We start from the raw sequence: 27,824 nt of genomic DNA, 5'->3' as shown, positions 1-27,824 counted from the left end.
ATATCTGGTCTTCCGCAGTACACAGAATATGAAAGTGCAATTATTTTAGTACATTTAAACTGATAAATGCGTTTTCTTATCAGCAGTATATAGCAGTCTTGTGACTTCAATCAGTGTTCGGCTGAGCACTGGTTAAAGCTTGTAGGAGGTGTTTTCATTCTCCTCGGACTGTCCTATGAGGCTGCATGACTCCTGACCCTCTGTCTGGACAGTGCTGATTGACCCTGTGGTGATCACATGCACCCTCCCAAAAAAAACTCTCTAGCAATACACACAAAACTGAGCATGTGCAGAGTGCCCCCAAGGCTCTGTACTATCAGGAGATGATCAGGGACTGTGGAAGAAGGGGAGGATCAGAGAAGACCGGATCAAACAGGCTTTTGTACACAATGCGCAGGATTAACTGCTTAGGTTCCACAGTGAGTATAACAAGCATGCTTTACTGCATAAACAGACTTATTTTACTATTGTGGGTTTAGTAACACTTTAAGGTCACTTTGTGGTAAAGCAAAGAAACATAGAAAACAACCTCTGTGGTGTATTATTGTGCTTTACTAAACAAAAATGCTGAACCTACAAACTACATACAATTTCAGGAAACAATACAAAACATACAGAGTTTTACAAAATGTGCCCTTTCTAGCAAATGAGCATGGAACAATGTTTGCGACAGGGAATACACTAAGGGCTCATTTACACTTGCTTCGCCTTCAACAAGGCTCCGGACAGGCTTTGTTAAAGCTCTCTGAACACTAGCTCCTGTCACTAAATAAAATGGTTAGCTTATAGTCCTGTTTACACCTGCTTTTGATTTGCTTTGCTTCAGCTTTGCTTCAAAAATTATACCCCATGTAGCTTCAGTGGTGCTTCAAAGCGTCTTCAAAGCCTCCATAGAAGTCTATGTCAAAGCTCGCGTGAAGCCTCATCGAAGCTCCACCAAAGCCTCTTCGAAACATCATCGAAGCACCAAAAAAAAGCAGGTGTAAACAGGACTGTAAGCTAACCATTTTATTTAGTGACAGGAGCTTTGACTGGTGTTTTTTTAACAGAAATAGGCGTTCAAAGAGTGTCTGAAGCCTTGTTTTGAAGCAAGTGTAAACTAGCCCTAAAAGTTACATAAACTTGGGTTGGAGATTTAGTGTCATCCTCAGGTAAAGTTCATTCTTTCAGTCTTCATCCTATCCACAATCCTATACCCTCAGTTAATCCAGAGGAAGACACAAAAAACATGATTCAATTTGCTCCAGTAGAGTACATTTCACAGTTTTTCAGTCCTTACTGTGAAGAAGCATTTTAATCTTTTGGAGGTTAAAGTGATATTAAAGGCTTGTTTTTTTTTTAATTATTTTTTTTTTTTTGTCATACTCACCTGCTCTGTGCAATGGAGCAACCTGGATCCTCCTCTTCTCGGTTAACCCGCCAGCACTCCTGGCCCTTCCCCCCCCTGCCGAGTGCCCCCAGAGCAAGCAGCTTGCTGTGGGGACACCCAAGCAGACTCACTTCTGAGCTGCTGCTCTGCGTGTCTATTCACAGAACCATGACTCGGCCCCGTCCCATCTCTCTCCTCATTGGCGGCTCACTGGCTGTGATTTCCCATTGCTGCCTCAGCCAATGAGGAATGTGATTCCACAGAGAGCCGAGGCTTTTGTGCACATTGCTGGATTGCGATGGGGCTCAGGTAAGCATTAGGGGGGGACTGCTGCACAGATAATGTTTTTACCTTCATGCCTAGAATGCATGAAGGTAAAAAACCATGAGCCCTTAGAACCACTTTAAATATCTTTTCCTCCAGATGTAGAGTGCCCCCTTTTTTACATGGTGATCATATTCCCCCTTATCTTCTCAAGAGAGAATAGATTGAGTTCAGGGAATATTTCCCAATAGCTGAGCTCCCCATGTCTCTTATCAGTTTGGTTGCTCTTCTCTGCCCATTTTAAGTCTATGATCTACCAAAGCACCCAGAACCTTCTCGACGATTCACTCACAAAACTTAAAGTTTGTTCTAATTTTTGGTATATGTTTATTATTTCATTGTTTTTATATTTTCTGCTCATCTGCTAACATTATATATGTGGTCAAGGTTACATGGTAGTCTAAAGCCCCTATCATGTCAGCATAGCTGCTGACTAGCGATTCTTAGCAGATCAATTTGGCAGCAGCAGCTGGCCGATGGTTAGCAGGTAAACGGAAAGTCATATGCTGCTTCATGTGCACCAGTTTGAAGAGGGATTTCACACTGAAATCTCTCTTCACTGTACCGTAACTGTGCCTATTGGACATAGTTGCTGAGCAGCCTCATTCGCGTCTATGTGGTGCAATCTCACGAAGGATTATCTAACAATTGCAACATGCACCACCTTATTGTTACGCCATGAAGGATTTTTGTACTTACTGTAAAGTCGTATTCTTTAAGTCAATTGAAGGACAAACGTCCCATCCATCTGTGTTTATGGCCATTGTGCTTAGTACGGCTTTACAACAAAATTGAAGCATGCTAGTCAGGGACGGGGTCATACCCAGTTTTTGCTTGCCAGTGTCCAATCCTAAAGCTGGCAGTATAACACAAATGTTCTAGTGTTCCAGTGTCCTTCAACGGATAGTAAGTGCAAAAAACCTATTAATGTACTTAATGGTAAATCTGGTCCTGTTTGTAACTCACAGCTGCATACTTTTTGTATATTGTTAAAAATAAGAGCAAATCTTGTTATATATAAAATGTGTTAAATGCAATATTTAAAAACTTCCCCATTTGAGTCTGAAAATGCACAACTAGAGGCCATGAGTAAGCCTAGGTCACACTGTCAGAAGCTTAGGTGTGCTTTTACATATACATTTTCCATTACCATTGATGTACCCATTCCCTTTATGTGTCTTAATAAGTGTCACATAGTTTCTACTGAACCATCTGGCCTGTGTCTGCCCTAGATACTCAGAGGGTAAAACTGTAAATGATGTAAATAACAAGACTGGTCATGTATTGGGGGATATTTGTAAGTCCTTAAATGTAAGCTGAAACTTAAACAGATGTTTCAGTTTAGCTTTGGGTGGATTCTGCAGATTTAGATCCACTGGAACCATTGACTTCTTATATTACAGACTCCAGCAGTCCACTTTTTGCACATATAAAAAACAAACACAAGAGGGTGCCTCCATTTAGGTGTAGCAATTTATTAAAACAAATAAAAGACAATAATAATTCACTCCCTAGTTAAAAGTGGATCAAGGCTTACTATAGACCCCTAAAGACCTCCATCTTGATAGGAGTACAGCTGTCAGACTTCAGGCTGGAACATAAGCAACAGCAGCTTCTAGAATTAGCAAGATGGCTGCGGCTCCAAACAGCACCTCTCTCGGCTGGGTGAGGATGACAGGAAGTGCAGAGTGTGTGGCTTCATGTTTCAGGGCAGACAGAAGCATCCCTTTATCAAACCATAGGAAGGAGATTGGCCAAAGGACAGGTGTTCAGATACTGTGAAGAGTGGGAGGGGGCAGGAGCAGGAGGCCAGTACTATTAATGCTTGTTTAACCAAACTAGTGCTAGACAATGCATGTGAAGGAAAGAACAAAGGGATACATAAGGCTAGTGTCAACCCTGTTAACCCTAGAGCGACCAATACTGTCCATACTAAAAAAACAGAAATAAAATATGGATAAATAATAAAAAGTAAAAGACATATTCTTAGGAAGCCAATAGTACTGGCCTCCTTCTCCCGCCCCTCCCCCTCCCGCTCTTCACAGTATTTAAAGACTTGTCCTTTGGCCAGTCTCCTTTCTATGGTTTGATAAAGGGGTGGTCATGTCTGTCCTGAAACATATAGCCACACCCCCTCCACTTCCTGTCATCACCCAGCCGAGAGAGGTGCTCTTTGGAGCCGCAGCCATCTTGCCACTTCTGGAAGTTGCTGTTGCTTATGTTCCAGCCTGAAACCTGACAGCTGTACTTCCATCAAGAACTCTGCTTTAGCCAACCACATGCTAGCAGAGCTCTGCAGCCTCACGGTGATCCTATGGATGTCTATATGGGTTTATGACAAGCCTTAAACCACTTTTAACTAGTGAATACATTTTTATTGTCTTTTATTTTTTTTAAATAAATCTTTACACCTAGATGGAGGCGCTAGCTTGTGTTTGTTTTTTATATGTGCATTAGGATCTCAAGACCTAATCTGAGAGAAGCTGTATCCACTTCACCTAGTGTTCCCTACCACTCTCCTGACCCTCTTATGTGCCCCATTAAATGACGGATTCTAGTTAGCGAAATAGCTTATTCATTTTCTTTGGTCCACTTTTTGCACCTGAATTTTTAGTTCCCCTCCACTGTGTCCATTAGAAGTCTCATTTGACTGCTTCGTCCATATATCAAGTCAGTTATGTCAGGTCAGTTATTTTACAGTATGGGGGACAAAAATGTACCCCTGTCCCTTCATTATGTCATTGCTGAGAGGAAGTAACGGCAACTTCAGTGGTGAGAGTTTGCTTCTGAGACACATAAGATGTCAGTGAGCGATTACGCTAGTTTCATCCACCTAAAATTAAAATTTTGCTTTTATGTTAAGTTTATTCTATAAAATGTAATACGAAGTATGTTGCTTTTTGTGCCTATGTATAAATATCCCCAAATTGCATACTGTATATCATTAGGAAGAGAAATGGCTATGGACTGGCCTAGTTCCAATTTTCTGTTCATCTGGTTGGTTTCTGTTGGTTAAATCATTTTGTACATAGTTCTGAGGCTGATGTATGAAAAGTACGTTAGAATAAAGACTCATTCCCCATAATTACTGTACTGAACTTGTGCTTGTGACTGTCACTTCTGTAGTTTTAAGTCAGGGCATGAAACTAAGATTCTGATTGGTTGCTTATAGGCAATATGTTTTCCTGATGGCACACTATTTTTCATACATCATAGTATATGCTAATGTCTCAAAAAGTTGCCTATTTCCTCTATTTACTGTGCATTCCTTTTTTACCTCTATATACCTCAATGTCTCTCTTAACCATCCTACATGTATACCTTCAGTCATGTCTCCATCAAGCGGCCAAGCAACTCATTCCCATTTTCTTGTTTGCTGGAGGAGCCTGCATTTGTCTCTCTTGTGTAGTCTTGTGCTTGTTTCCATGTATGAACCAAGGTGTTGTATGTTACATAGGTTTTTATGTAGTCTAAATGGGAGCTATTAAATACGGGCATTAAATATATACATTTTGTTGTATTTGGAATTATGTGGGCTTGTACATTTTTTTTTTCATTCTTTGACAAGCTCTCTCCAAGGAAATTAGTTTTTCCTGAAAAACCCTGATTCGGAAGCAGTACGGTTACTATTGTAGTTTCTTACCAAGAGCTATAATATTGAGGGATTTGAATACAAAGTAATTTTTGTTCCTACAAACAAACCTTTTCTGAAAGCTCTGCAAAAAATGCTAAAGGCAATCTTATATATTTTTGCACATTTGGATTTACATAATGGGTAGTAGTATCATTAATAAGTAGCATAGTTATCAAATGTATTGTAAACTAAGTGAACTGAGTGTGTTGCCCACAGGAGCTCTCAAGGACTGAATTTCAATAGCACTGTCATTTTTCCCTATGGTGAAAAAAAAAAGTACAGTGGCGCATAGCCTCCACTTGCAAATACTGTTTGTGCTAAACCAGGGGTCTCCAAACTTTGTAAACAAAGGGCCAGTTTACTATCATTCAGACATTATGGGGGCCGGACTGTGGCCAGTGGGAGTAGAAAATGCCCCAGCCTTAGTGGGAATAGACTATATCTCAGGTTTGGTGGTCAGTGGGATTACAAAGTAATACATAATGCCTGTGTCCAGTAGACTGAGGAATAGTGCCCCATTTTTGGTGCCAGTGGGCGGAATTGTGCCCCATTGTTGGTGCCAGTAGGAGGAATAGTGCCCCATCATTGGTGTCAGTGGAAAGAATAGTGTCTCATCATTGGTGTCAGTGGGAGGAATAGTGTCCCATCGTTGGTGTCAGTGGGAGAAATAGTGCCTCATTGTTGTGTCAGTGGAAAGAAAAGTGTCTCATCATTGGGGTCAGTGGCAGGAATAGTGTCTCATCATTGGTGTCAGTGGGAGGAATAGTGTCCAATTGTTTATATCAGTGGGAGGAATAGTGCCCCATCATTGGTGTCGGTGGGAGGAATAGTGACCCATTGTTTGTGTCAGTGGGAGGAATAGAGAATCATTGTTGGTGTCAGTGGAAAGAATAGTGCCTCATCATTGGTGTCAGTGGGAGGAATAGTTCAAACTGTTTATATCAGTGGGAGGAATAGTGCCCCATCGTTGGTGTCAGTGAGAGGAATAGTGCCCCATTATTGGGGACCGTAGAAGGATTGGTGCCTCATCAATGGTCTCAGTCAGAAGAATAGTGCCCCATCATTGGTGTCAGAGGGAGGAATAGTTGACCAATCATTGTATCAGCGTGAGGAATAGTGTCCTATCTTTGGTGTCAGTGGAAGGATTAGTGCCCTTGCATTGGGGTCAGTGGGAGGACTGGTGCCTCATCAATGGTGTCAGTGGGAGAAATAGTAACCAATCATTATATCAGTGGGAGGAATAATGCCCTATCATTGTTGTCAGTGGGAGGAATGGTGCCTCTTCGTTGGGGTCAGTGGAAGGATTGGTGCCTCATTAATGGTGTCAGTGGGAGGAATAGTTCCTTATATCAGTGTGAAGAACAGTGCCCCAAGGGCCAGATAAAGGCAAGCAAAGGGCCACATTTTGGAGATCGCTGTTCTAAACTGACAGTAAACTGTCATTGGTTTCTATGGTTTCACTGCACTTTGCAAATTACCATTGCTCTTTCTATTGTCTTTTGAAAAAAGGCAGAATGGGTGCTATCAGGATTTCCCTTTGCAGTATAGGAGAATGTATCATCACCATACCTATGCTTATGGTACTGAAGCTGATAATGAAAACAATACATTCCTTAAATCTTCAGTGATAATAAGAATGAGGATTTTAGGTACTCTTGAATGTCTAGATGTAGATATTATTTAAAAACAATACTCAAGCACAGATTATACAGTCTAGTACCCATGATTTAAGGAGGCACCATATGTCTGTGGTGTATTATGTGTTGAACATCTGTATTAGATATTGGTTTCTCATTTGTGCTGTGAAGAATATGAGGGTATTTTGGAAGAATTGGTAGCATAGATATGCCACAGAAAGCTGATCTAAAGCTGCCCATCGATGGGTAAAATTTTGAACCTAAATTCTTAGGAAAGAATGTTCTAAGAAAGTTTTTTTTCTGATTAATAGTAGGTCAAATCAATGTTCGTTTTCAACCACAGTGACAAGAAATTTCAAAGCCGCAGGAAAGAAAACTTTTCTCAAACAAATTTCTAACTGTATTTGATTGTTGTGCAGTAAAGTCCATTTATTCCAAAATCAAATGTTAAATGTAAACAAAATCTGAATCTTCTGAGTATTTTAGTACGTATTTTCCTAAGACTTTTTGTTTGAAATTCTATCCATCTATGGTCAGCTTAAAGTGGATGTAAACCCCCAATTTTTTTTTTTTTTTTTATGTCATAATGTAGAGTATAAGATTTCCTATCATTTGAGCCCAGTCTTGCCACAAAGAGTTAATCCAGCTCTGAGCAATCCTCTTTTATTGTTCAGTGAGATAAAACTTGACAAACAGAGAAAAACGTTGTCAAATACTCCCCCTTGCTGTGAGTGACAGGTGGTTTACATATCTCGTGCACTAGCCTAAGACATGCATTATTTTTTAATTCCCACCCCCACGCCTTTCTTCAGCAGTTCTCCCAGGATTGGCTGCTCCACACCTCAGCATGATTTGACATGCTGAAGTCATGTGGTTGCTTTCCTGTCTTTTCACTGGATGTTAGAGATCATAGTAGAAGTTCAGAGAAATACACAGGAGAAAAATGCATGTTGACAAGGGGAGTGTAGAGGTGGGCGGGGAGTCTACTGACATCATGACTCCACCCACCGAGCTCCAGACAACAGACCCACCCACAGAATCTGCAGTTTTTCGGGTCTCATAACAGACAGAGGGGAGACATTTGACAGGTAAAGATACATGCAGGAGGCATGTATATCCTTATAGATAACCCCTATGGCAGTAGTTTAGAAAGGATGACATTGGGTTTACATCCACTTTAAAGCTTGTTGTTACATGTGACCTTGACACACTCTCATTGTCTTTTCTGATTTTGTTTAGATTCAACCAACAGTGATTCTGCCAAAGCAAAGGTAAGTATATAGAGAATATACATTAGATGTTTAACTTGGGCTTAGAGCTGGCGCAAGTGATGTAAATATGATTCTTATAATGACTGAACATGTTCTGTGTGTTATGCTTTTTCAGAAAAAAACCCTCACTGAGGTGTTCCTCAGTGTGTGTTATGTGCGGTAGACGTGTGGGATGCCACAATGGGTCCGATTCAATAAGACATTTGTGGCACATTATCTGGAGGTGTGACTGTAGTTAGAAGCCTTACACCATTCAAGAAACCTGTGCATATTTTTCATTGTTGGTACACCTGCGACAAATTGTAGTTTTCACTGTCTGTCACTATTGTTGCATCCAATTCATATGGAAATGAAGAAAGTGGAGGTGAATATGACATCTTCCATATTGAAGTAAATTGTATCAAAGTTCTGTCAGATTTGCGACAGATTCAAATACACCTTACTAAACCTATATGAATCTGTGGCTAAATCATAAGGAACCGAAAAATGAATTCCAGGTATGTATAAGTTGATACATAGTTACATTGACTCAACTTTGACCAATGTAACTATACATATACCATACCTGTCCGATGGCCCTGGAAGCTGAAAATTACTGTAGTAGACAACCGCTAGTCCAGTGATCTCCACTTGTTTCCAGGTCTGATGACAAGCAGCTGTTCTTCTGCATTTTGAACACAGGTGGTTGACCACTTGGCATGGGCACCATTCAGAGAATGCTTTGCTTTGCCTAGAATTCATCTTTATGCTCCATGCACACTGGATGTTAAAATAATGTTATAATAATGCCAATAGCTTTGCAGTGAGTCTTTCAACATTTTTGCAATAGCATTTTTTAGCTTTTTTCCATGTGTTTTTTTTTTTTTTTTAAGAAATTTTTTTTTTCCAATGGATCAAAAACGTTAAACTCTGGTGAGCCACGTTTTTGAGCGTTTATCGACATTGATTAGTGTTTAAGTGCGCTTAACGTTTTTAAGCATTTTTTGTGGTCAGAAAAACAGCTCCCGAACACGATTTTAGGGCATTCAGACAAGAGCCTATAAACTCCACTGCTGATAAACGTCCAAAAACGTCCATGTGTGCATAGACACATAGGATAACATAGAGGGGAGTTTATGGGCTGTTAAAAAAACGCCCAAACTCCCAAAAACATAAGTTTATGAGCTTCATTGTGCATGGAGCCTCAAAGGGGTTGTTAAGGTTATTTATTTATTTTTTTAAAATAACAAACATGTCATACTTGCCTCCTCTGTGCAAGGGTTCTGCACAGAGCGGCCCCGATCCTCCTTTTCTGGGGTCCCTCAGCGGCGCTCCTCCTCTTCTCAAGTGCTCCCTCGGAGAGCCGCTTTCCAAGGGGGCACTTGTGCAGGTGCATTCTAGAGTCCTGCTGCTGCGTCCATTGGCACAGACAGCAGGACTCGGCCCCGACTCCCGTGTCACTGGATTTGATTGGCAGCAGCAGGAGCCAATGGCTCCTGCTGCTATCAGTCTATCCAGTGAGGACCCGAGACAGCGCCTGGAGCTGCTGTGCTCGTCTCCGTCGCTGGAAAGATCGGGTTCAGGTAAGTTAAAGGGGGGCTCTGGGGGGGCTGCTGCACTACAGAAGGTTTTTCACCTTAATGCATAGAATGCATTAAGGTGAAAAACCTCGAGGGTTTACAACCTCTTTAATCGCGTTAGGCATAAAACACCTTCAAGGCGTTTCATTGCTGGGATGGTGCATTGAGACAATACAGTAAGTGGAACATAGCAGTTGTTTTTGAACATATATATATATTGTTGAATTTTGAATAGAGTGGATGTATTAAAAAAAAAGTTATTCTATATGATAAAGAAACTATCTTGATGCATTTCATTAGAAATACGGAATTATGAGTTAAAATGGATTTTAAATAACAAATAGCAGTGTCCGGATGTGAACTGAGGAGGATGTGCTGTCATAGAGCTCTGCAAATCCTGCCACAATCCATTGCCATCCTTGCCACAGACAACCCTGGTGAGCCACCAAATCTGCCCTACCTGTCCCTGGGCATCCCCTACCTCAGCCCTAGCCTGTATCGAGGAGCCCGGCCGGCCGATAGGGTCTCCACCCGGTCCCCTCCACACAGCCGAGGTCCGCTGCCATCCCGAGACCTACAGAGCCTCCAACATCCTCTTACCTGTCCCTGGGCATCCCCTACCTCAGCCCCAGCCTGTATCGAGGAGCCCAGCCAGCCGATTGGGTCTCCACCCGGCCCGCTGCACACAGCCAAAGTCCACCGCCATCTTGAGGCCTACAGAGCTTCCAGCATCCTCCGGTCTTGAGTGCCGCGATCCGCGGGACGAGCGGCCGCCCATCCTCACCCACCTGTGACAGCATCTCTGGAGGGGGCAGATCGTGTGTGTGCATCCGTGGGGGTCCGCCTGAGGATCCCTGACGGCCAGCTCCACACCCCCGCGGCCCGCCGCCATCTTGAGGCCTACGGAGCCAGCCCCATCCTCCTTACCTAGGTGCAGTAATATACAGGAAACGCTGCCATCCCATACTCCATCTCCTGTGTCAGCATCCTTGGAGGGGGCAGGCTAGGGGTGGGGCAACTGGGGACCAACAGCCAATCTCACCTGGTCCCAGAGAAAGCTCAGTATTGCACCAGCCTCAGGTGCCTGCCAGCCCTGCAGGGAATCTTCCTCTCTACCTATCACAGGCTCTTAAATGGGTATACCTACCTCCCTGCAATTTGATCAAAATTCTCCAGATCACCCACTCATGCCCTCAAAGAGCAAATCAGCGACTAAAAAAGGAGTCCGCCCAGTGCCATCCTGGATCAACTTAGATTGTTAGCAGACATGGACCAGGCAGCGAACCCGACGGCCTTTCCACCTCCGCAGGTGCTGCCACAAACGAGTGACATTGATGTTATCGTCACGGCCATATAACAGAGTAGAACCTCCCTACTGGTTCGCATCGACCACCTGGCTGAGGAATGTAACCTCATCAGGGCAGATCTGGATAAAATCAGGGGCAGACTTTCTGAGACTGAGTCGCGGATCTCTACCACGGAGGATCTCACTGCCTGCCACGATGATGCCCTCCATTCCCTGCAGCACACCGTCCAATTCCTTGTGGCTAAATCTGATGACGCAAATGCCTCCGGAGGAATAATGTCAGGGTCCTGGGTCTCCCGGAGGGGGACCGCCCAGCTGAGTTTGTGGGACCGCCCAGCTGAGTTTGTGGGACCGCCCAGCTGAGTTTGTGGGACCGCCCAGCTGAGTTTGCAGAGGCCTTCTTTAAGACACTTAACCTGACCGAGGTCCCCACGACCTACGTGGTGGAAAGGCCCCACAGAGTCCCAACTGGCTGGAGCACCCCCTGGGGCCCCACCAAGACTTTTTCTTGTGAGGTTTCTGAACTTTAAAGACCGTGATCGCATCCTCAGTGAAGCCCGCAAACGTCCCACCCTTCCCTTTGAGCACACTGTGGTACATCTTTATCCTGACTTCTCCGCGGACCTACAGAGACATCGCAAAACCTTCACTGATGTCAGAAGACGGTTCCGGGAACGGGAAATCAAGGACTCCATGCTTTACCCAAGTCGCCTGCGAGTTCAACATGGTGGTTCGGTGAAGTTTTTTGAATCCCCCGAAGAGGCAGATAACTGGCTACTATCTTTACAGTAATCTTTATGCTTACTCCAATTTACCATCCTGGCTATTGTTACATAGTTACATAGTTACATAGTAGGTGAGGTTGAAAAAAGACACAAGTCCATCAAGTCCAACCTATGTGTGTGATTATGTGTCAGTATTACATTGTATGTCCCTGTATGTTGCGGTCATTCAGGTGATTATCTAATAGTTTCTTGAAGCTATCAATGCTCCCCGCTGAGGCCACCGCCTGTGGAAGGGAATTCCACATCCTTGCCGCTCTTACAGTAAAGAACCCTCTACGTAGTTTAAGGTTAAACCTCTTTTCTTCTAATTGTAATGAGTGGCCACGAGTCTTATTAAACTCATTTCTGCGAAAAAGTTTTATCCCTATCGTGGGGTCACCAGTACAGTATTTGTAAATTGAAATCATATCCCCTCTCAAGCGTCTCTTCTCCAGAGAGAATAAGTTCAGTGCTTGCAACCTTTCCTCATAACTAAGATCCTCCAGACCCTTTATTAGCTTTGTTGCCCTTCTTTGTACTCGCTCCATTTCTAGTACATCCTTCCTGAGGACTGGTGCCCAGAACTGGACAGCATACTCCAGGTGCGGCCGGACCAGAGCCTTGTAGAGTGGGAGAATTATCATTTTATCTCTTGCGTTGATCCCCCTTTTAATGCATGCCAATATTCTGTTTGCTTTATTAGCAGCAGCTTGGCGTTGCATGCCAGTGCTGAGCCTATCATCTACTAGGACCCCCAGGTCCTTTTCCATCCTAGATTCCCCCAGAGGTTCTCCCCCCAGTGTATAGATTGCATTCATATTTTTGCCACCCAAATGCATTATTTTACATTTTTCTACATTGAACCTCATTTGCCATGTGGTCGCCCATCCCATTAATTTGTTCAGATCTTTTTGCAAGGTTTCCACATCCTGCGAGAAGTTATTGCCCTGCTTAGCTTAGTATCGTCTGCAAATACAGAGATTGAACTGTTTATCCCATCCTCCAGGTCATTTATAAACAAATTAAATAGGATTGGTCCCAGCACAGAACCCTGGGGAACCCCACTATTCACCCCTGACCATTCTGAGTACTCCCCATTTATCACCACCCTCTGAACTCGCCCTTGTAGCCAGTTTTCAATCCATGTACTCACCCTATGGTCCATGCCAACGGACCTTATTTTGTACAGTAAACGTTTATGGGGAACTGTGTCAAATGCTTTTGCAAAATCCAGATACACCACGTCTACGGGCCTTCCTTTATCTAGATTGTTACTGTTCCAAGGATTGTTTGTTGATTGATCAATCCTGTATGGTTAGGCAGGTGGAGCGAGGCGGTTCACCCGCGGAGGGGACATGCAGGGGGACCTCTCCACCCAGCTGCCTGGCACCCTTCCTCATCCTTGTGACCACCTAACGGGACTGACCAGCTGTCCTCTAAGCATGCCCCAAACCAGGGGGTGGCCTGGCCTTCCACTAGCTGACTCAGGTTGTTCCCTGTGTTTTGCCGCAGGCCCCTTCCAAGGCAGGACGACTAGGGCGGCTCACCCCCCTACTTGTGACAATGCTCTCCCATGCACTCACTTGTTCCCAACTAATCGGAGCTACAGCAAGACATTTCAACACACCTTCTCAATGACACTGTGCCCACACAGGGCATCTATGGACTACCCAGTCCCCCACCGGATGTGATGGGAATCACAACCCCCACCCATGTTTGCTGTTAGAAGCTAGACACCATCAGGGTTCTTCCCTCGAACTCTGATTCTCTCGTAGGCGATTTTTGTTAGTACCAAAGTTTAGGGATTAAACTACAAGCCTGCTTATGTTGGGGTATTGGCTAAGTAGTAGGGAGTTTTTTTTACAAAGGTTATAACTACTTGATTGTCTGATTACACTGTCATGCTTATCACCACTTCATCTTCATTTCTATGCCACTGTTTGCTGAGGAACTTTTTTCTAAGGTCAATATTGAAACATATTTACTAACTATCTGAAATTATTACATGATGGCTATGTCTGATGTTAAACTGGTTTCCTGGCACATACGAGGCCTGAATGACAAATTTAAACATTCCCTAATGTTCAAATTCTTAGCGTCCTACAAGCCACACATCCTCTTTCTACAGGAGACTCATCTCATGGGAAGTAGGATATTGGCTCTGCGTAGATCTTGGGTAAGACAGGTCTTTCATGCCACATACTCGGTCTATGCGAGAGGAGTCTAAATCCTAATTAATAAAGCCCTACCATGTAAAGTTGAGAAAGTGATCTCGGACCCTACTGGCAGATACATAATTCTGTTACTTGAACTTCATTCAGTCCTCTGGGCTTTTGTAAATATCTGCTTACCCCCTCTTGTAGACCCCACTCTACTTTTCTCCATTAGCGAGAAACTTGCTTCCCTTCCCCCCACACATATCATTTTTGCTGGGGACTTTAATTCAATTCTTGATCCTGCCCTAGACTCCTCTAACCCCCAGTGCACTGTCTCGCCTGATCTCACTCAATGGGCGGACACCTTTGCTCTAACCGAGATGGCATTGGAAACATTCTGACTCCAGAAGGTCTTTTCACACCTGTCCACAACCCACAAATCTGGCTCCAGAATTGATTTTCCGTTTGGCAGTGATCCAGCGCTTTCTAAAGTATCTGAGGCCTCCTATCTCCCAGCGGGACTCTCTGACCACTCTCCGCTTGAAACATGCTTCTGGCGATTTCAAAATATAGTCCCCGAATTATTATCAGAGACCAGGACTAGTATTACTGATCCTGACGCAATTCTTCAAAAATGTTATGTTTTTTTTAGGAACCTATATCACCAACCCCACTGCCCTGCTCCTGAGGTTCTCAAATCTGAACTACAACAATTACATCTCCCCAGCCTCCCATCTATAGAGATCGAGGCCCTGGATGCCCCAGATACACCAAGATTATAGCTCCCAAGCTCCAGCTACTCTTCTCCCATTGCTTAGAGGTCAACTCCTTACCACCCACTATGTACGGAGTCCACATTATTCTCATCCCTAAACTGGGCAAAGACCCGAAACACTGTGCCTCTTACAGGCATATTTCTTTATTGAACTATGATCTAAAAATTTTGGCAAAGGTTCGCGTCACTAGGTTGGTCAGAATTCTACCAGATCTGGTCGACACTGATAAAACCGTGTTCATGCCAGGAAAATCTACTGACATCAACCTGAGAAGAGTTCTCACTCATCTGCAGCTCCCAAACTCTCATTCACAAACCCGGGTAATTGTAGCACTAGATATAATATATGAAATCATTCCTGCAGACCTTTGGTTTCGGTCCTTCTTTTTGCAAGTGGATAGATATACTGTATAAATCACCAACAGCACAGATCAAACTAGGGGGCCTGCTATTTGACCCCTTCCCAGCTGAGAGATGAACTAGGCAGGGGTGTCCCCTCTCCCCATTTTTATTTGCCCTGGTCATGGAACCCCTAGCCACGGCCCTCAGAAACTCAAATTCTGTGAGGGGCATTAAAGCAGGCACCATCACTGAAAAACACGCTCTATACGCGGATGACCCCATGCTGTTTCTCAATGACCCGGGATCCTCCCTCCGTGCAGCTCATTTCTGAATTCTCAGAACTATCTGGGCTCAGAGTCAATTGGGAAAAATCCCAAGCACTACCTATTGACTCTCAGGCAAAACTTAATTCAGATACCTCTGTCTCACTGGCCTGGACCTCCTCTATCCGTTATTTGGGCATTACCATTACCCCTAGAGTCTCTGACTTTGCTAAGTTAAATCTCTATCCCTTACTAACCCAACTCAAACTGAAACTTCAGGCTTGGAATAACCTGCCATTATCCCTCATTGGCAGGATAAACTTACTTTAAATGAAATTCCTCCTAGTTTTTCTATATGCTCTGAGGCACTCCCCAATGTGGATCCCCAAAGCCTTCTTCCAAAAATTTTACTCCATTATAACCCCCTTTCTGTGGAAATCTCCCCCCCCCCCTCCCCAGAATAAACAAATCTATACTCAAAAGGCCCTGGACAGAGGGTGGCCTAGCCTGTCTGGATCTTCAGAAATATTCTTTTGCTGTACTACTGTCACACGCCCATAACTGGCTAGCCTCACACCCTCCATGAAGGCAGTGATCAGGGCTTGGCAATTGTTGATCTGTAAACTACAAAGGGACCCTCACACTAGATCTCCAGACACCCCCCTGTGGTTCAACCCACATTTAACAGAGTTTCTTAATATCCCAAACCCAGGGTTCTGGGCTGCTAGAGGTATCAAAAACCTGGAGCATATCTGTATTAGTGGCTCTCTTCCGACCTTTGATTCCTTCAAGGAGAAATTCAGGCTCACTAATCGGCAATTCTATAGATTTCTTCAATTCGCATGTCTTCGCTACCCAATTTACTCCCACCCCGGCACTTCTCCTCCGGTCCAACCTTGAATCCACATTAAGGGTTACTCCTCTGGTCAAACCCACCTCTACCATTTACAAAGCGTCCTTGCCTTCAGTCCACTTTGGTCTGGAGGACTTGCTATCTAGGTGGCAGGGCGAGATCCTGGATCTGGATTCGGAAGACTGGAAGGACGCCTGGGAATATCCTTTCTTACAGCTCATCTCTGTCAGAGATCAGTTGATACAATTTAAACTGATTCATAGAGTCTATTTGTCACCCCAAAGATTATCCAAAATTTACCTGAATTCCTCCTCCAACTGTTGGAAGTGCGATATGGCAAATGCCGACTTCAACCATATGTTGTGGTCCTGTCCCAGAATCCAGCCCTTTTGGGCGGGGGTCACAACCTTCTTTGAAACCTTGAACATGATTCATGTTCCCCTGAATGTATCGATCTATTTGCTTGGTCTAGTGGGCTTCTTGGCCCACCGCCGAGCAACCAGAACACTAATAGGACTTCTATTATTTTACGCTAGGAAGGCTCTACTCATTAAATGGAAACAAACGGAGGTACCTACTTTGAATACATGGAAATTGCTGATCAACTCAACGGTGCCACTATACAAGGAGGCCTACCTTGCCAGATGCCTCCCAGCCAAGTTTGACAAAATATGGCACGTATGGTTCGAATCAGACATCACGAACGCAACACAATAGGCATTGTTCCCGTTGACCGTCTACTTCAGCTAAAAGTCTTGTAGCAGTGAAGACCTAATTTTGCCATTATCTGAAGGTTCTTCCCGATGTGGTCACCTGAAATACATGGGCTTGGACTTTCTTGGCGCAATAATCACTGTAGCTGATATAATTAAAAATCCGATTTATTAAAGATTGTTTAAAAATATAAAAGGACAGAGACAGAAATCAGTTCATAGCTATACATTTACAATTTATACACTCCATACAAAGCTCTGTATTGTAGAGATCAGTTATACAATAATTGGGATGACCAATTTACATACGGTTGTATTATAGTTAAGGAGGAGCTATGCAGAGATAATAATCGATAGCAAGGACTCGCTCAACATGTTGCACGCCAAAGCGCTTCTTCAGGAGCACAGAACAGATTACTGGAATATACAAAACATCCAATAAATAAAATGAAATAAGAATAAAAATGAAATGAAAAAGCTACACAAATATAGCTAGATAATCAAAATTTACACATTTGGTATCACCGCTACTAAGGCCCACCAGATGGTGCTAATACACAATCAGGGTAGCATTCATATACCATGGGGACGTATGTAACATAGTAGTGATATTAATCAATGGCGTATAAGACTAAATAAGTCTATTAGAATCGGAGGGATTGTGACTGTCGAGGAAGGACAGATGAGAAGGGAGAGCGAGAGTGGGGAGATAGAAAGACTTGTAGGCCCAGCAAGTCTTTCTATCTCCCCACTTCCCTTTCCCTTCCCTCTCTCTTCCTTCCTCCCTTTTTTCCTATCCTTCCCTTTCCAGTCTCTTCCTTTCCTTCCTTTTTCTCTTATTTCCCTCTTCCCTTCCCTTCCCCTTTCTACTTCCCTTTCCCTCTCCTTTTCCTTTCCCCTCTCTCCTCTTGCTCTCCCCTTTCATCTGTCCTTCCTTTCCACTTTCTACTTCCCTTTCCCTCCCCCCCCCCTTTTTCCTCCTCCTTTTCCTTTTCCTTTCCCTTCTCTCCTCTCGCACTCCTTCCTCGACAGTCACAATCCCTCTGATTCTAATAGACTTATTTAGTCTTATACGCCATTGATTAATATCACTACTATGTTACATACGTCCCCATGGTATATGAATACTACCCTGATTGTGTATTAGCACCATCTGGTGGGCCTTAGTAGCGGTGATACCAAATATGTAAATTTTGATTATCTAGCTATATTTGTGTAGCTTTTTCATTTCATTTTTATTCTTATTTCATTTTATTTATTGGATGTTTTGTATATTCCAGTAATCTGTTCTGTTCTCCTGAAGAAGCGCTTTGGCGTGCAACATGTTGAGCGAGTCCTTGCTATCGATTATTATCTCTGCATAGCTCCTCCTTAACTATAATACAACCGTATGTATATTGGTCATCCCAATTATTGTATAACTGATCTTTACAATACAGAGCTTTGTATGGAGTGTATAAATTGTAAATGTATAGCTATGAACTGATTTCTGTCTCTGTCCTTTTATATTTTTAAACAATCTTTAATAAATCGGATTTTTAATTATATCGACTACAGTGATTATTGTGCCAAGAAAGTCCAAGCCCAACCTTTTTCTCTTCATATGTATTATGTCAGGACGTGGCACCTAACATTATCTATGTATCCACATTACCACGATGTGTTGATACTTCATCAATTCAACACCTGAAATACATGACACACTATCCTCCCCCTGTCCTCTCAATCTTAATGACACGAGTAGTTTAAGTTCTAGAAGTTCTATAAATAAGTATACATGTATAGGATTGTTTTAATGGTTGTTACCTCAGCCGGGGTATGCCCAGAGGCTGTATTATGTAACTTTTTTTTTTTTTGTTTTATCTTTTATGCAGACTCAATAAAAAGAATTTACAAAAAAAAATAACAAATAGCGTGTGTGTATGTATGTGTGTGTGTGTGTGTGTATATGTGTGTGTGTATATATGTATGTATGTGTATATATATATATATATATATATATATATATATATATATACTGTACTGTGCGAAAGTCTTCGGGAGGTATGAAAGAATGCTGTAAACTAAGAATGCTTTCAGAAATAGAAGTGTTAATCTTTTCATCAGTCAACAAAATGAAAAGTAAATGAACAGAAGAGAATTCTATATCAAATCAATATTTGGTGTGACCACTCTTTGCCTTCAAAACAGCATCAATTCTTCTAAGTACACTTGCACACAGTTTTTGAAGGAATTAGACAGGTAGGTTGTTCCAAACATCTTGGAGAACTAAGCACAGATCTTCTGTGGATGTAGGCTGCCTCAAATCCTTCTGTCTCCATGTAATCCCAGATGGACTGAATGATGTTGAGATCAGGGCTCTGTCTGACAGATTTATCTCCCTCAAAACTATCTGTAAACATCCTAAAGACTTTCAAGAGTCTGCCCTCCACCCTTCCCTTCATCTAAAATACTTAGGCCCAATTCTGGAAAAGCTGGTCATACATGGATCCCACCAAGCTAGGGAGTTGCTTATTTCCTTGTGAAGGCAGCTATTAAAAAAAAAAAAAAAAAAAAAAAGAACACGAACCCCCCTCCCTCCTGTACTAAAAAGAATAAAAAAAAAGAACAGATTCCCCCATCCACACATTTTAAGTGAATTAACCACTTGACTAGTGGGCACTTAAACCCCCTTAATAACCAGACCAATTTTTAGCTTTTGGTGCTCTCACATTTTGAATGACAATTACTCAGTCATGCAACACTGTATCTATATGAAATTTTTGTCCTTTTTTTCACACAAATAGAGCTTTCTTTTGGTGGTATTGAATCACCGCTGGGTTCTTTATTTTTTGCGCTATAAAAGAAAAAAGACCGAAAAATCTGTAAAAAATTCCATTTTTCTTTGTTTCTGTTATAAAATTTAGCAAATTAGTAATTTTTCTTCATATATTTTGGCCAAAATTTATACCGCTACATATCTTTGGTAAAAATAACCCAAATCAGTGGATATTATTTGGTCTTTGTGAAAGTTATAGAGTCCAAAAGCTATGGTGCCAATATCTAAAAAATTGATCACACCTGAAGTACTGATGGCCTATCTAATTTCTTGAGACCCTAACATGCCAGAAAAGTACAAATACCCCCCAAATGACCCCTTCTTGGAAATAAGACATTCCAAGGTATTTAGAAAGATGCATGGTGAGTTTTTTGAAGTTTTCAATTTTTCCCACAATTCTTTGCAAAATCAATTTTTTTTTTTTTTTTCTTTTTTCTTTTTTTTCACAAAATTGTCATATTAGCAGGCTATTTCTCATACACAGCATATGCATACCACAAATTACACCCCAAAACACATTCTGCTATTACTCCCGAGTACGGCGATACCACTTGTGTGAGACTTTTACACAGCATGGTTACATACAGAGGCCCAACATGCACGGAGCACCTTCAGGCATTCTGGAGCACCCAGGCCAATTCTGACATTTCTCTCCTACATGTAAAAATCATAATTTATTTGCTAGAAAATTACATAGAACCCCAAAACATTATATATGTTTTTTTAGCAAAGACCCTAGAGAATACAATGGCTGTCATTGCAACTTTTTATCTCGCACAGTATTTGCGCAGCAATTTTTCGAACGCATTTTTAAAAAAAAACAAAACATTTTTGTGCTTTAATAAAAACCAAAACAGTAAAGTGAGCAATGTTTTTACATAATGTGAAAGATGAAGTTACGTTGAGTAAATAGATACCCAACATGTCACCTTTCAAAATTGCACACGCTTGTGGAATTGCGCCAAACTTTGCTACTTAAAAATCCCCATAGGAGACGTTTTAAAAATTTTTACTGGTTACATGTTTTGAGTTACAGAGGAGGTCTAGGGCCAAAATTATTGCTCTCGCTCTACCGATCGCAGCGATACCTCACATGTGTGGTTTGAACACCGTTTTCATATGTGGGCGGGACTTACGTATGCGTTCGCTTCTGCATAGCGAGCACACGGGGACAGGGGCGCTTTAAATTTTTTTTTTTTTTTTTTTTCATTTTACTTTATTTATTTTAGTTTGACGCTTTTTTCCAAAAAAAAAAAAAAAAAAAAATTGATCACTTTTATTCCTATTACAAGGAATGTAAACATCCCTTGTAATAGGAATATGGCATGACATGTCCTCTTTACAGTGAGATATGGGGTCAATAAGACCCCACATCTCACCTCTAGGCTGGAAAGCCTGAAATTAAAAAAAAAAAAGATCCTGGCTTCGATCGTAGCGGTGAGTCGGTAATAGCACCGGAGGGCGGCGGGAGGGGGGGACATCCCCTCTCGCCTCCCGTAAGAACGATCAAGCAGTGGAACAGCCGCTATGATCATTCTTATGGTGTAGGGAATCGCTGGCTGAAAAAGCTGATATCTGAATGATGCCTGTAGCTGCACCCATCATTCAGATATCCCCACACAAAGTCAAGAACGTCGTATGATGGCCGGCAGGCGGGAAGTGGTTAAAGCTCTTTTTTTTTTTTTTTTTTTAACACAAAGTTGTCCATTTATACAATATTTCTAACACATAGCATGTACATACCAAAAATGACACCCCAAAATAGATTCTCCTACTCCTTCTGAGTACGGAGATACCACATGTGTGAGACTTCCACAGCCTGGCCACATACAGAGACTGAGTACAGCCGAGTATGGCTGAGCATGGCTGGGTATGGCTGAGCATGGCTGGGTATGGCTGAGCATGGCAGGGTATGGCTGAGTATGGCAGGGTATGGCTGAGTATGGCAGGGTATTGCAGGGTATCACCGAGTATGACTGGGTATGGCTGGGTATCACCGAGTATGGCGGGGTATGGCAGAGTATGGCGGGGTATGGCAGAGTATGGCGGGGTATGGTGGAGCATGGCTGGGTATCACCGAGTATTGCAGCGTATGGCATGGCTGCGTATGGCGGGGTATTGCAGAGTATTGCACAGTATTGCGGGGTATTGCAGAGTATTGCACAGTGTTGCGGGGTATTGCAGAGTATTGCACAGTATTGCAGGGCTATGCAGAGTAGTGCAGGGTATTGCAGAGCATTGAGGGATGGCTGAGCATGGATGGTAGTTGTCACAGAGCAGCGCTGTGGGCACTACAGATCCAGCCCACAGCGTTGCTGCCATCCGATCCCTCCCCCTCTCCGCTCACAGTGTACCGATCGGTACAGAGAGGGGAGGAGAGGAACCGGCGTCATGAGATGACGCCGGTTTGTTTACATGTGATCGCTCCGTCATTTGACGGAGCGATCACATGGTAAACGGCCGCGATTAGCGGCCCTTTACCAGGATCCGTGATGAGGACCCGGCGGTCACGGATGTTCTCGGGTGCACGCCCCAGGGGGCGCGCGAGAGCGTAATTCTGGGAGGACATCACTGTACGCCCTCCCAGAGTTAAGCAACCGCCCTGTAGCCTTTATTCGGCTATGGGCCGGTTGTTAAGTGGTTAAGGAAGCCACCCCGTTGCGTTATTGTATTCTGACAGTGGGACTTCTTCGCTGTCAGAATATACTGATCAGCGCTGCACCCGATTGCATGTGATGATCAAAAACAAATTTTCCCGCAGTCCTGTTTGAGAAGAGTCGATCACTAGGCCGACTCCTCTCGAGCTGGAACGTCCATAGATGGATCAAAATTCGACCAGTCCCTGCTGAATCGGTCAGATTTCAATCTATGGCCAGTTTAAGATCACATGTTCAGACCTTAAGATTAAAATGACATCCTTCACCTTCAGTGGGATTCTCCATAGTCATTTGCACTCAAAGCCTCTTCAACACAACATTCTATTTACCTGGAACAAACACCCTCTTTCTTTCAAACTTCCTATGCTTCTTTCCAGCCTTTTTCACAAGGAAGTAAGGAACTCCCTAGCTTTTTGGGTTACCAATCCAGCCTTGGAAATCGGAAAGTAATTTCTTCTGTACTCATTGAGGGTGGTAACAACAGATTGCAGCCTTACAATTTGGAGAGGCTTGTTCCAATTTTTCATGGTTCAAGGAACCTGGTCCCCAAGGGAAGCAAATCTCCCCATAAACATCCTAAAACTCAGAACAACAAAACGATCTCTTCATTGCTGGACCCCCCTTCTCCAGGGCACCCGATTAAGGTGTAATCAGTCAAATCTACAACAATGGCCTATAATCAGTCATCGGGGGGTACCAGGAGTAAGACAGCCTTAAAGGAAGTAAGTCTGATTCTCTTCTGGGTGGAGAATCCCTATCCAGCAATCTTTGCTGTTCACATTATGGTTGTGGACAATGTTAGGTGGATTTCCTCAGCTTTCACTACCTGGACCAGGGGAAATGGTCCCTTCATCACAATGTCTTCAGTCTCCAGTGACAGAATTGGGGAGCTCGCCATTACATACATTACAGCACACACTAATTTTGGGAGCATCATTTTTAAAATAGAATGTTCCTTGCTAAATACCATTATTATTTATCAAGTTGTTATGTTTAAAGTTCAAATTTAAAGCGGAGCTCCACCCAAAAGAGGAAGCTCTGCCTATTTGTCTCTTCCCCCTTTTGAGGGGAGTGGGGTCAAAACCAGGTACCTGCCCCCTCTTCCGGCTGACTTTGCCACAGCAAACTCATCCAGAAGTTCGGCCCCTCTCCTTCCCCCGCCACTGGGCCATTCACAAAGTGCATCGCGTTTCACGCACGCGCAGTAGGTAACCAGCTATGAAGCCAAGGCTTCACTGCTGGTTTCCCTTACCCGAGATGGTGGCGGCAGCACCCGAGAGCTCGGGTGAAGACTCTGCTGGATTGGTGGACAGGTAAGTGTCCTATTATTAAAAGTCAGCAGCTACAGTATTTTTGTAGCTGCTGACTTTTTTTTTTTTCTTTTGAAAGACCCTGGAACTCCGCTTTTAAGTAATTTTATTTTAATAACAAAAGTTAAAATGACAAAAGACAAGAAATTAATACACAGATGTGGCTATTTGTTACTATAAAAAAATATATATTTTTTACAATTTTGATCAGTATAGTTTTACCCTGTTGGTGGGAGCACACCGAAAGTTACAGTAATTTGCCTTATTTGAAACAAACTCCTGACAAATTACACTTTTTATTTTTCATGTTAGAGGTATGGGTGTTTGACTGACTCCAATCCTCCTCCAATCCTCCTCCAATCAATTTTGGAGGTGGTATCTCACTTGCTGTGAAGCGAGTTATTGTCTCTTGAAATTACCAAATTTTGTATAGATCTGTTGAGTTTGATGGCTGGCCAGAGTAATGCCGCGTACACACGGTCGGACTTTCCGGCATACTTGGTCCGGCGGACCAGAGTGTGCCGGACAATCCGCCCGTGTGTGGGCGGCGGCGGACTTTTCCGGCGGACTTCTTCCCAAAAGCCCGCCGGACCTAGATTTTAAACATGTTTGAAATCTTTCCGTCGGACTCAGTTTCGGGCGGAAAGTCCGCTCGTGTGTGTGCTGGTCCGACGGAAAGCCCGCTCGTGTGTAGGCTGGTCCGACAGACCAAATACGACACGAGGGGATGGTATTGCATCTCGCGCTCGCTGCAATAGGAAAAACAAATCTTCCTATTGCGGCGAGCGCGGGGCATACCAGGCCCTTAGGTCTGGTATGGATTATAAAGGGGAACCCCGCTACGCCGAAAAAACGGCGTGGGGTCCCCCTAAAATCCATACCAGACCCCGATCCGAGCACGCAGCCTGGCCGGTCAGGAAAGGGGGTGGGGACGAGCGAGCGCCCCCCCCCTCCTGAACCGTACCAGGCCGCATGCCCTCAACATGGGGGGTGGGTGCTTTGGGGGAGGGGGGCGCCCTGCGCCCCCCCCCCCAAAGCACCTTGTCCCCATGTTGATGAGGACAAGGGCCTCTTCCCGACAACCCTGGCCGTTGGTTGTCGGGGTCTGCGGGCGGGGGCTTATCGGAATCTGGGAGCCCCCTTTAATAAGGGGGCCCCCAGATCCCGGCCCCCCACCCTATGTAAATGAGTATGGGGTACATGGTACCCCTACCCATTTACCTAGGAAAAAAGTGTAAGTAATAAAACACACTACACAGGTTTTTAAAATATTTTATTAAACAGCTCCGGGGGGGGGGATCTTCCTCCGGCTTCGGGGGTCTTCTTCCGGCTTCGGGGGTCCCTCCGCTTTATCTTCTCCCGGCGTCCGGTTGGTTCTTCTCCGCTCTCCGGCCTCTTCTCCCGGTGTCGCAGGTCTTCGGCCGGCCCCTCCGCTCTCTTCATGTAGCTCTATTGCGAGCGGAGGTCTGGGCTTCTGGGCTTCTGGGCTTCTTGGCTTCTTGGCTTCTTGGCTTCTCTTCTCTTCCCCCAGATGTTGACACGACGCTCTCTCCGGCTGGACTGGTCTCTGAGGGCTGCGTTGTGACTTATATAGGCGGAGACCCCGCCCCCATATGATGTCACAGTCCCTGGGCATGCTGGGACTGTGACGTTTTAGGGGGCGTGGTCGACCACGCCCCCTAAAACGTCACAGTCCCAGCATGCCCAAGGACTGTGACATCATATGGGGGCGGGGTCTCCGCCTATATAAGTCACAACGCAGCCCTCAGAGACCAGTCCAGCCGGAGAGAGCGTCGTGTCAACATCTGGGGAAGAGAAGAGAAGCCAAGAAGCCAAGAAGCCCAGAAGCCCAGAAGCCCAGAAGTCCGGACCTCCGCTCGCAATAGAGCTACATGAAGAGAGCGGAGGGGCCGGCCGAAGACCTGCGACACCGGGAGAAGAGGCCGGAGAGCGGAGAAGAACCAACCGGACGCCGGGAGAAGATGAAGCGGAGGGACCCCCGAAGCCGGAAGAAGACCCCCGAAGCCGGAGGAAGATCCCCCCCCCCGGAGCTGTTTAATAAAATATTTTAAAAACCTGTGTAGTGTGTTTTATTACTTACACTTTTTTCCTAGGTAAATGGGTAGGGGTACCATGTACCCCATACTCATTTACATAGGGTGGGGGGCCGGGATCTGGGGGCCCCCTTATTAAAGGGGGCTCCCAGATTCCGATAAGCCCCCGCCCGCAGACCCCGACAACCAACGGCCAGGGTTGTCGGGAAGAGGCCCTTGTCCTCATCAACATGGGGACAAGGTGCTTTGGGGGGGGGGCGCAGGGCGCCCCCCTCCCCCAAAGCACCCACCCCCCATGTTGAGGGCATGCGGCCTGGTACGGTTCAGGAGGGGGGGGGGGCGCTCGCTCGTCCCCACCCCCTTTCCTGACCGGCCAGGCTGCGTGCTCGGATCGGGGTCTGGTATGGATTTTAGGGGGACCCCACGCCGTTTTTTCGGCGTAGCGGGGTTCCCCTTTATAATCCATACCAGACCTAAGGGCCTGGTATGCCCCGCGACGGGGCTAGCAAGGTGTCAATCTCGCCGATAAAAGCGGCAAGATTGACATCCTTTTCTAGTCCCGTCGCACCTGAGTCACGTTCAAAATGAACGGACTTGTCCGTGTGTGGGCAAGTCCGTTCATTCTGAAAGTCCGCCGGAACTCCGGCGAAAGTCCGTCGGAAAGACGGGCGGACTTAGCCCGCCGGAAAGTCCCGGCGTGTGTGGGCAAGTCCGTCCGTTTTAAAGTCCGGCGCACCTGGCGGACAAAGTCCGTCGGAAAGTGTGCCGGACCAAGTAGGATAGAAAGTCCGCTCGTGTGTACGCGGCATTAGGGTTTCAAACACCGGTGCATCATGCCAATCCTGAGTCTAAACAAAACATAGCTGCCACAAACAGGGCCCATAAAACTGTTAATCTTTTTCTTACAGTATAGGGCAGGGCTCAAAATTTCAAATCCTGAGCTACTAGCCAGGCTTTAAGGGTTAGTCGCCACCATTTGCCCCACTCAACCCCTACCCTGCCCCACCCCCAAACACGCCCTCATAAATTATCTGTTGACACTGTTAAATGTTTTATGCAGAATTAAGTTACAAAAATAAATATTAACAACAACTTTATCAGTGGCCATCAGTACCAGCTTATCAGTGAAGCCCCATAAGTGCCCATCAATGCATCCTCTTCAGTCTCCATCAATTCAGCCTCACCAGTGCCCATCAATGCAGCCTCAGCAATGCCCATCAGCACAGCCTCACCAGTGCCTATCAGTGCCCATCAGCACAGCCTGACCAGTGCACGGGGATCAGAGAGAGAAGAGGAAGACGAGAGCCGGCCAGATCATCACACAGAGTGGGGATCGCCTGCTGTGACAGCTTTGATTAAAATCGCCCGGCGCCCGCAGTCACACAAAGTCCCGCCTTCTGGATTGCCTCCTATGACATCACACGTTCCGGCATTGGACCAGTGTGCTGTCTGTCAAGATTGCTGGGAGAACAGCTCCCATTCAACCCCGCCTGCTGGTGGCACTCATCCCATCTCCGAGGTAGCCCCACACTCGCCCTCAAGCTTTGGACACTGGAAAAAACTTTGCTGGGTCTGCCCTCTAGTGTATCCCTCTAACACTGCCCATTTCGTGAGAATCCAGTTTTTTGCTAGTGTCCTTGGATGTGATGGACACCTTATACCCTTAGAGAAGATTTTTCTCCTTATTTTAACAGAACTCTTTACCTCCATCCACTGGCACGACTGTCAACATAAGGCTGCTTTTTGCCTTTGAGGCTCATTAGCAGCTTCTGGGTCGGCCTGTAATGTTTGCTTTGGTCTCTGGATCCTGCATTTGGCGCAAGAGTGTTAACAATGCAGGATGCTATACAGGTTCAGAGCTGTGGTTCATTTTTTTCCTTTTCCTGTTCATTTTTTGATCCTTTCATATCTGGTGAAGCCTGGACCCTGGAAAGGACCATCAATGTGAACAGGACAAAACAGGGGTTTCTTGTATCTTTACATAGCAGTTTCTGACTTAGAAGTCTTGATTGCTCTATA

At 44.5% G+C, this 27,824-nt stretch overlaps 1 protein-coding gene across 1 annotated transcript in view; it reads left to right on the top strand.

The window, feature by feature from the left end:
• Positions 1–27,824, top strand: part of ARHGAP23 (Rho GTPase activating protein 23) — a 529,546-nt gene that overhangs the window by 488,783 nt on the left and 12,939 nt on the right. Inside the window, exon 23 of the mRNA XM_073608262.1 lies at positions 8,204–8,235. Coding sequence (XP_073464363.1) covers positions 8,204–8,235 — 32 coding nt within the window. The remainder of the gene's footprint in view (positions 1–8,203; positions 8,236–27,824) is intronic.

Source organism: Aquarana catesbeiana, linkage group LG12, assembly GCF_042186555.1.
Source record: "Aquarana catesbeiana isolate 2022-GZ linkage group LG12, ASM4218655v1, whole genome shotgun sequence".
Taxonomy (NCBI): Eukaryota; Metazoa; Chordata; class Amphibia; order Anura; family Ranidae; genus Aquarana; species Aquarana catesbeiana.
This window is presented reverse-complemented; position numbering and strand designations above follow the sequence as displayed.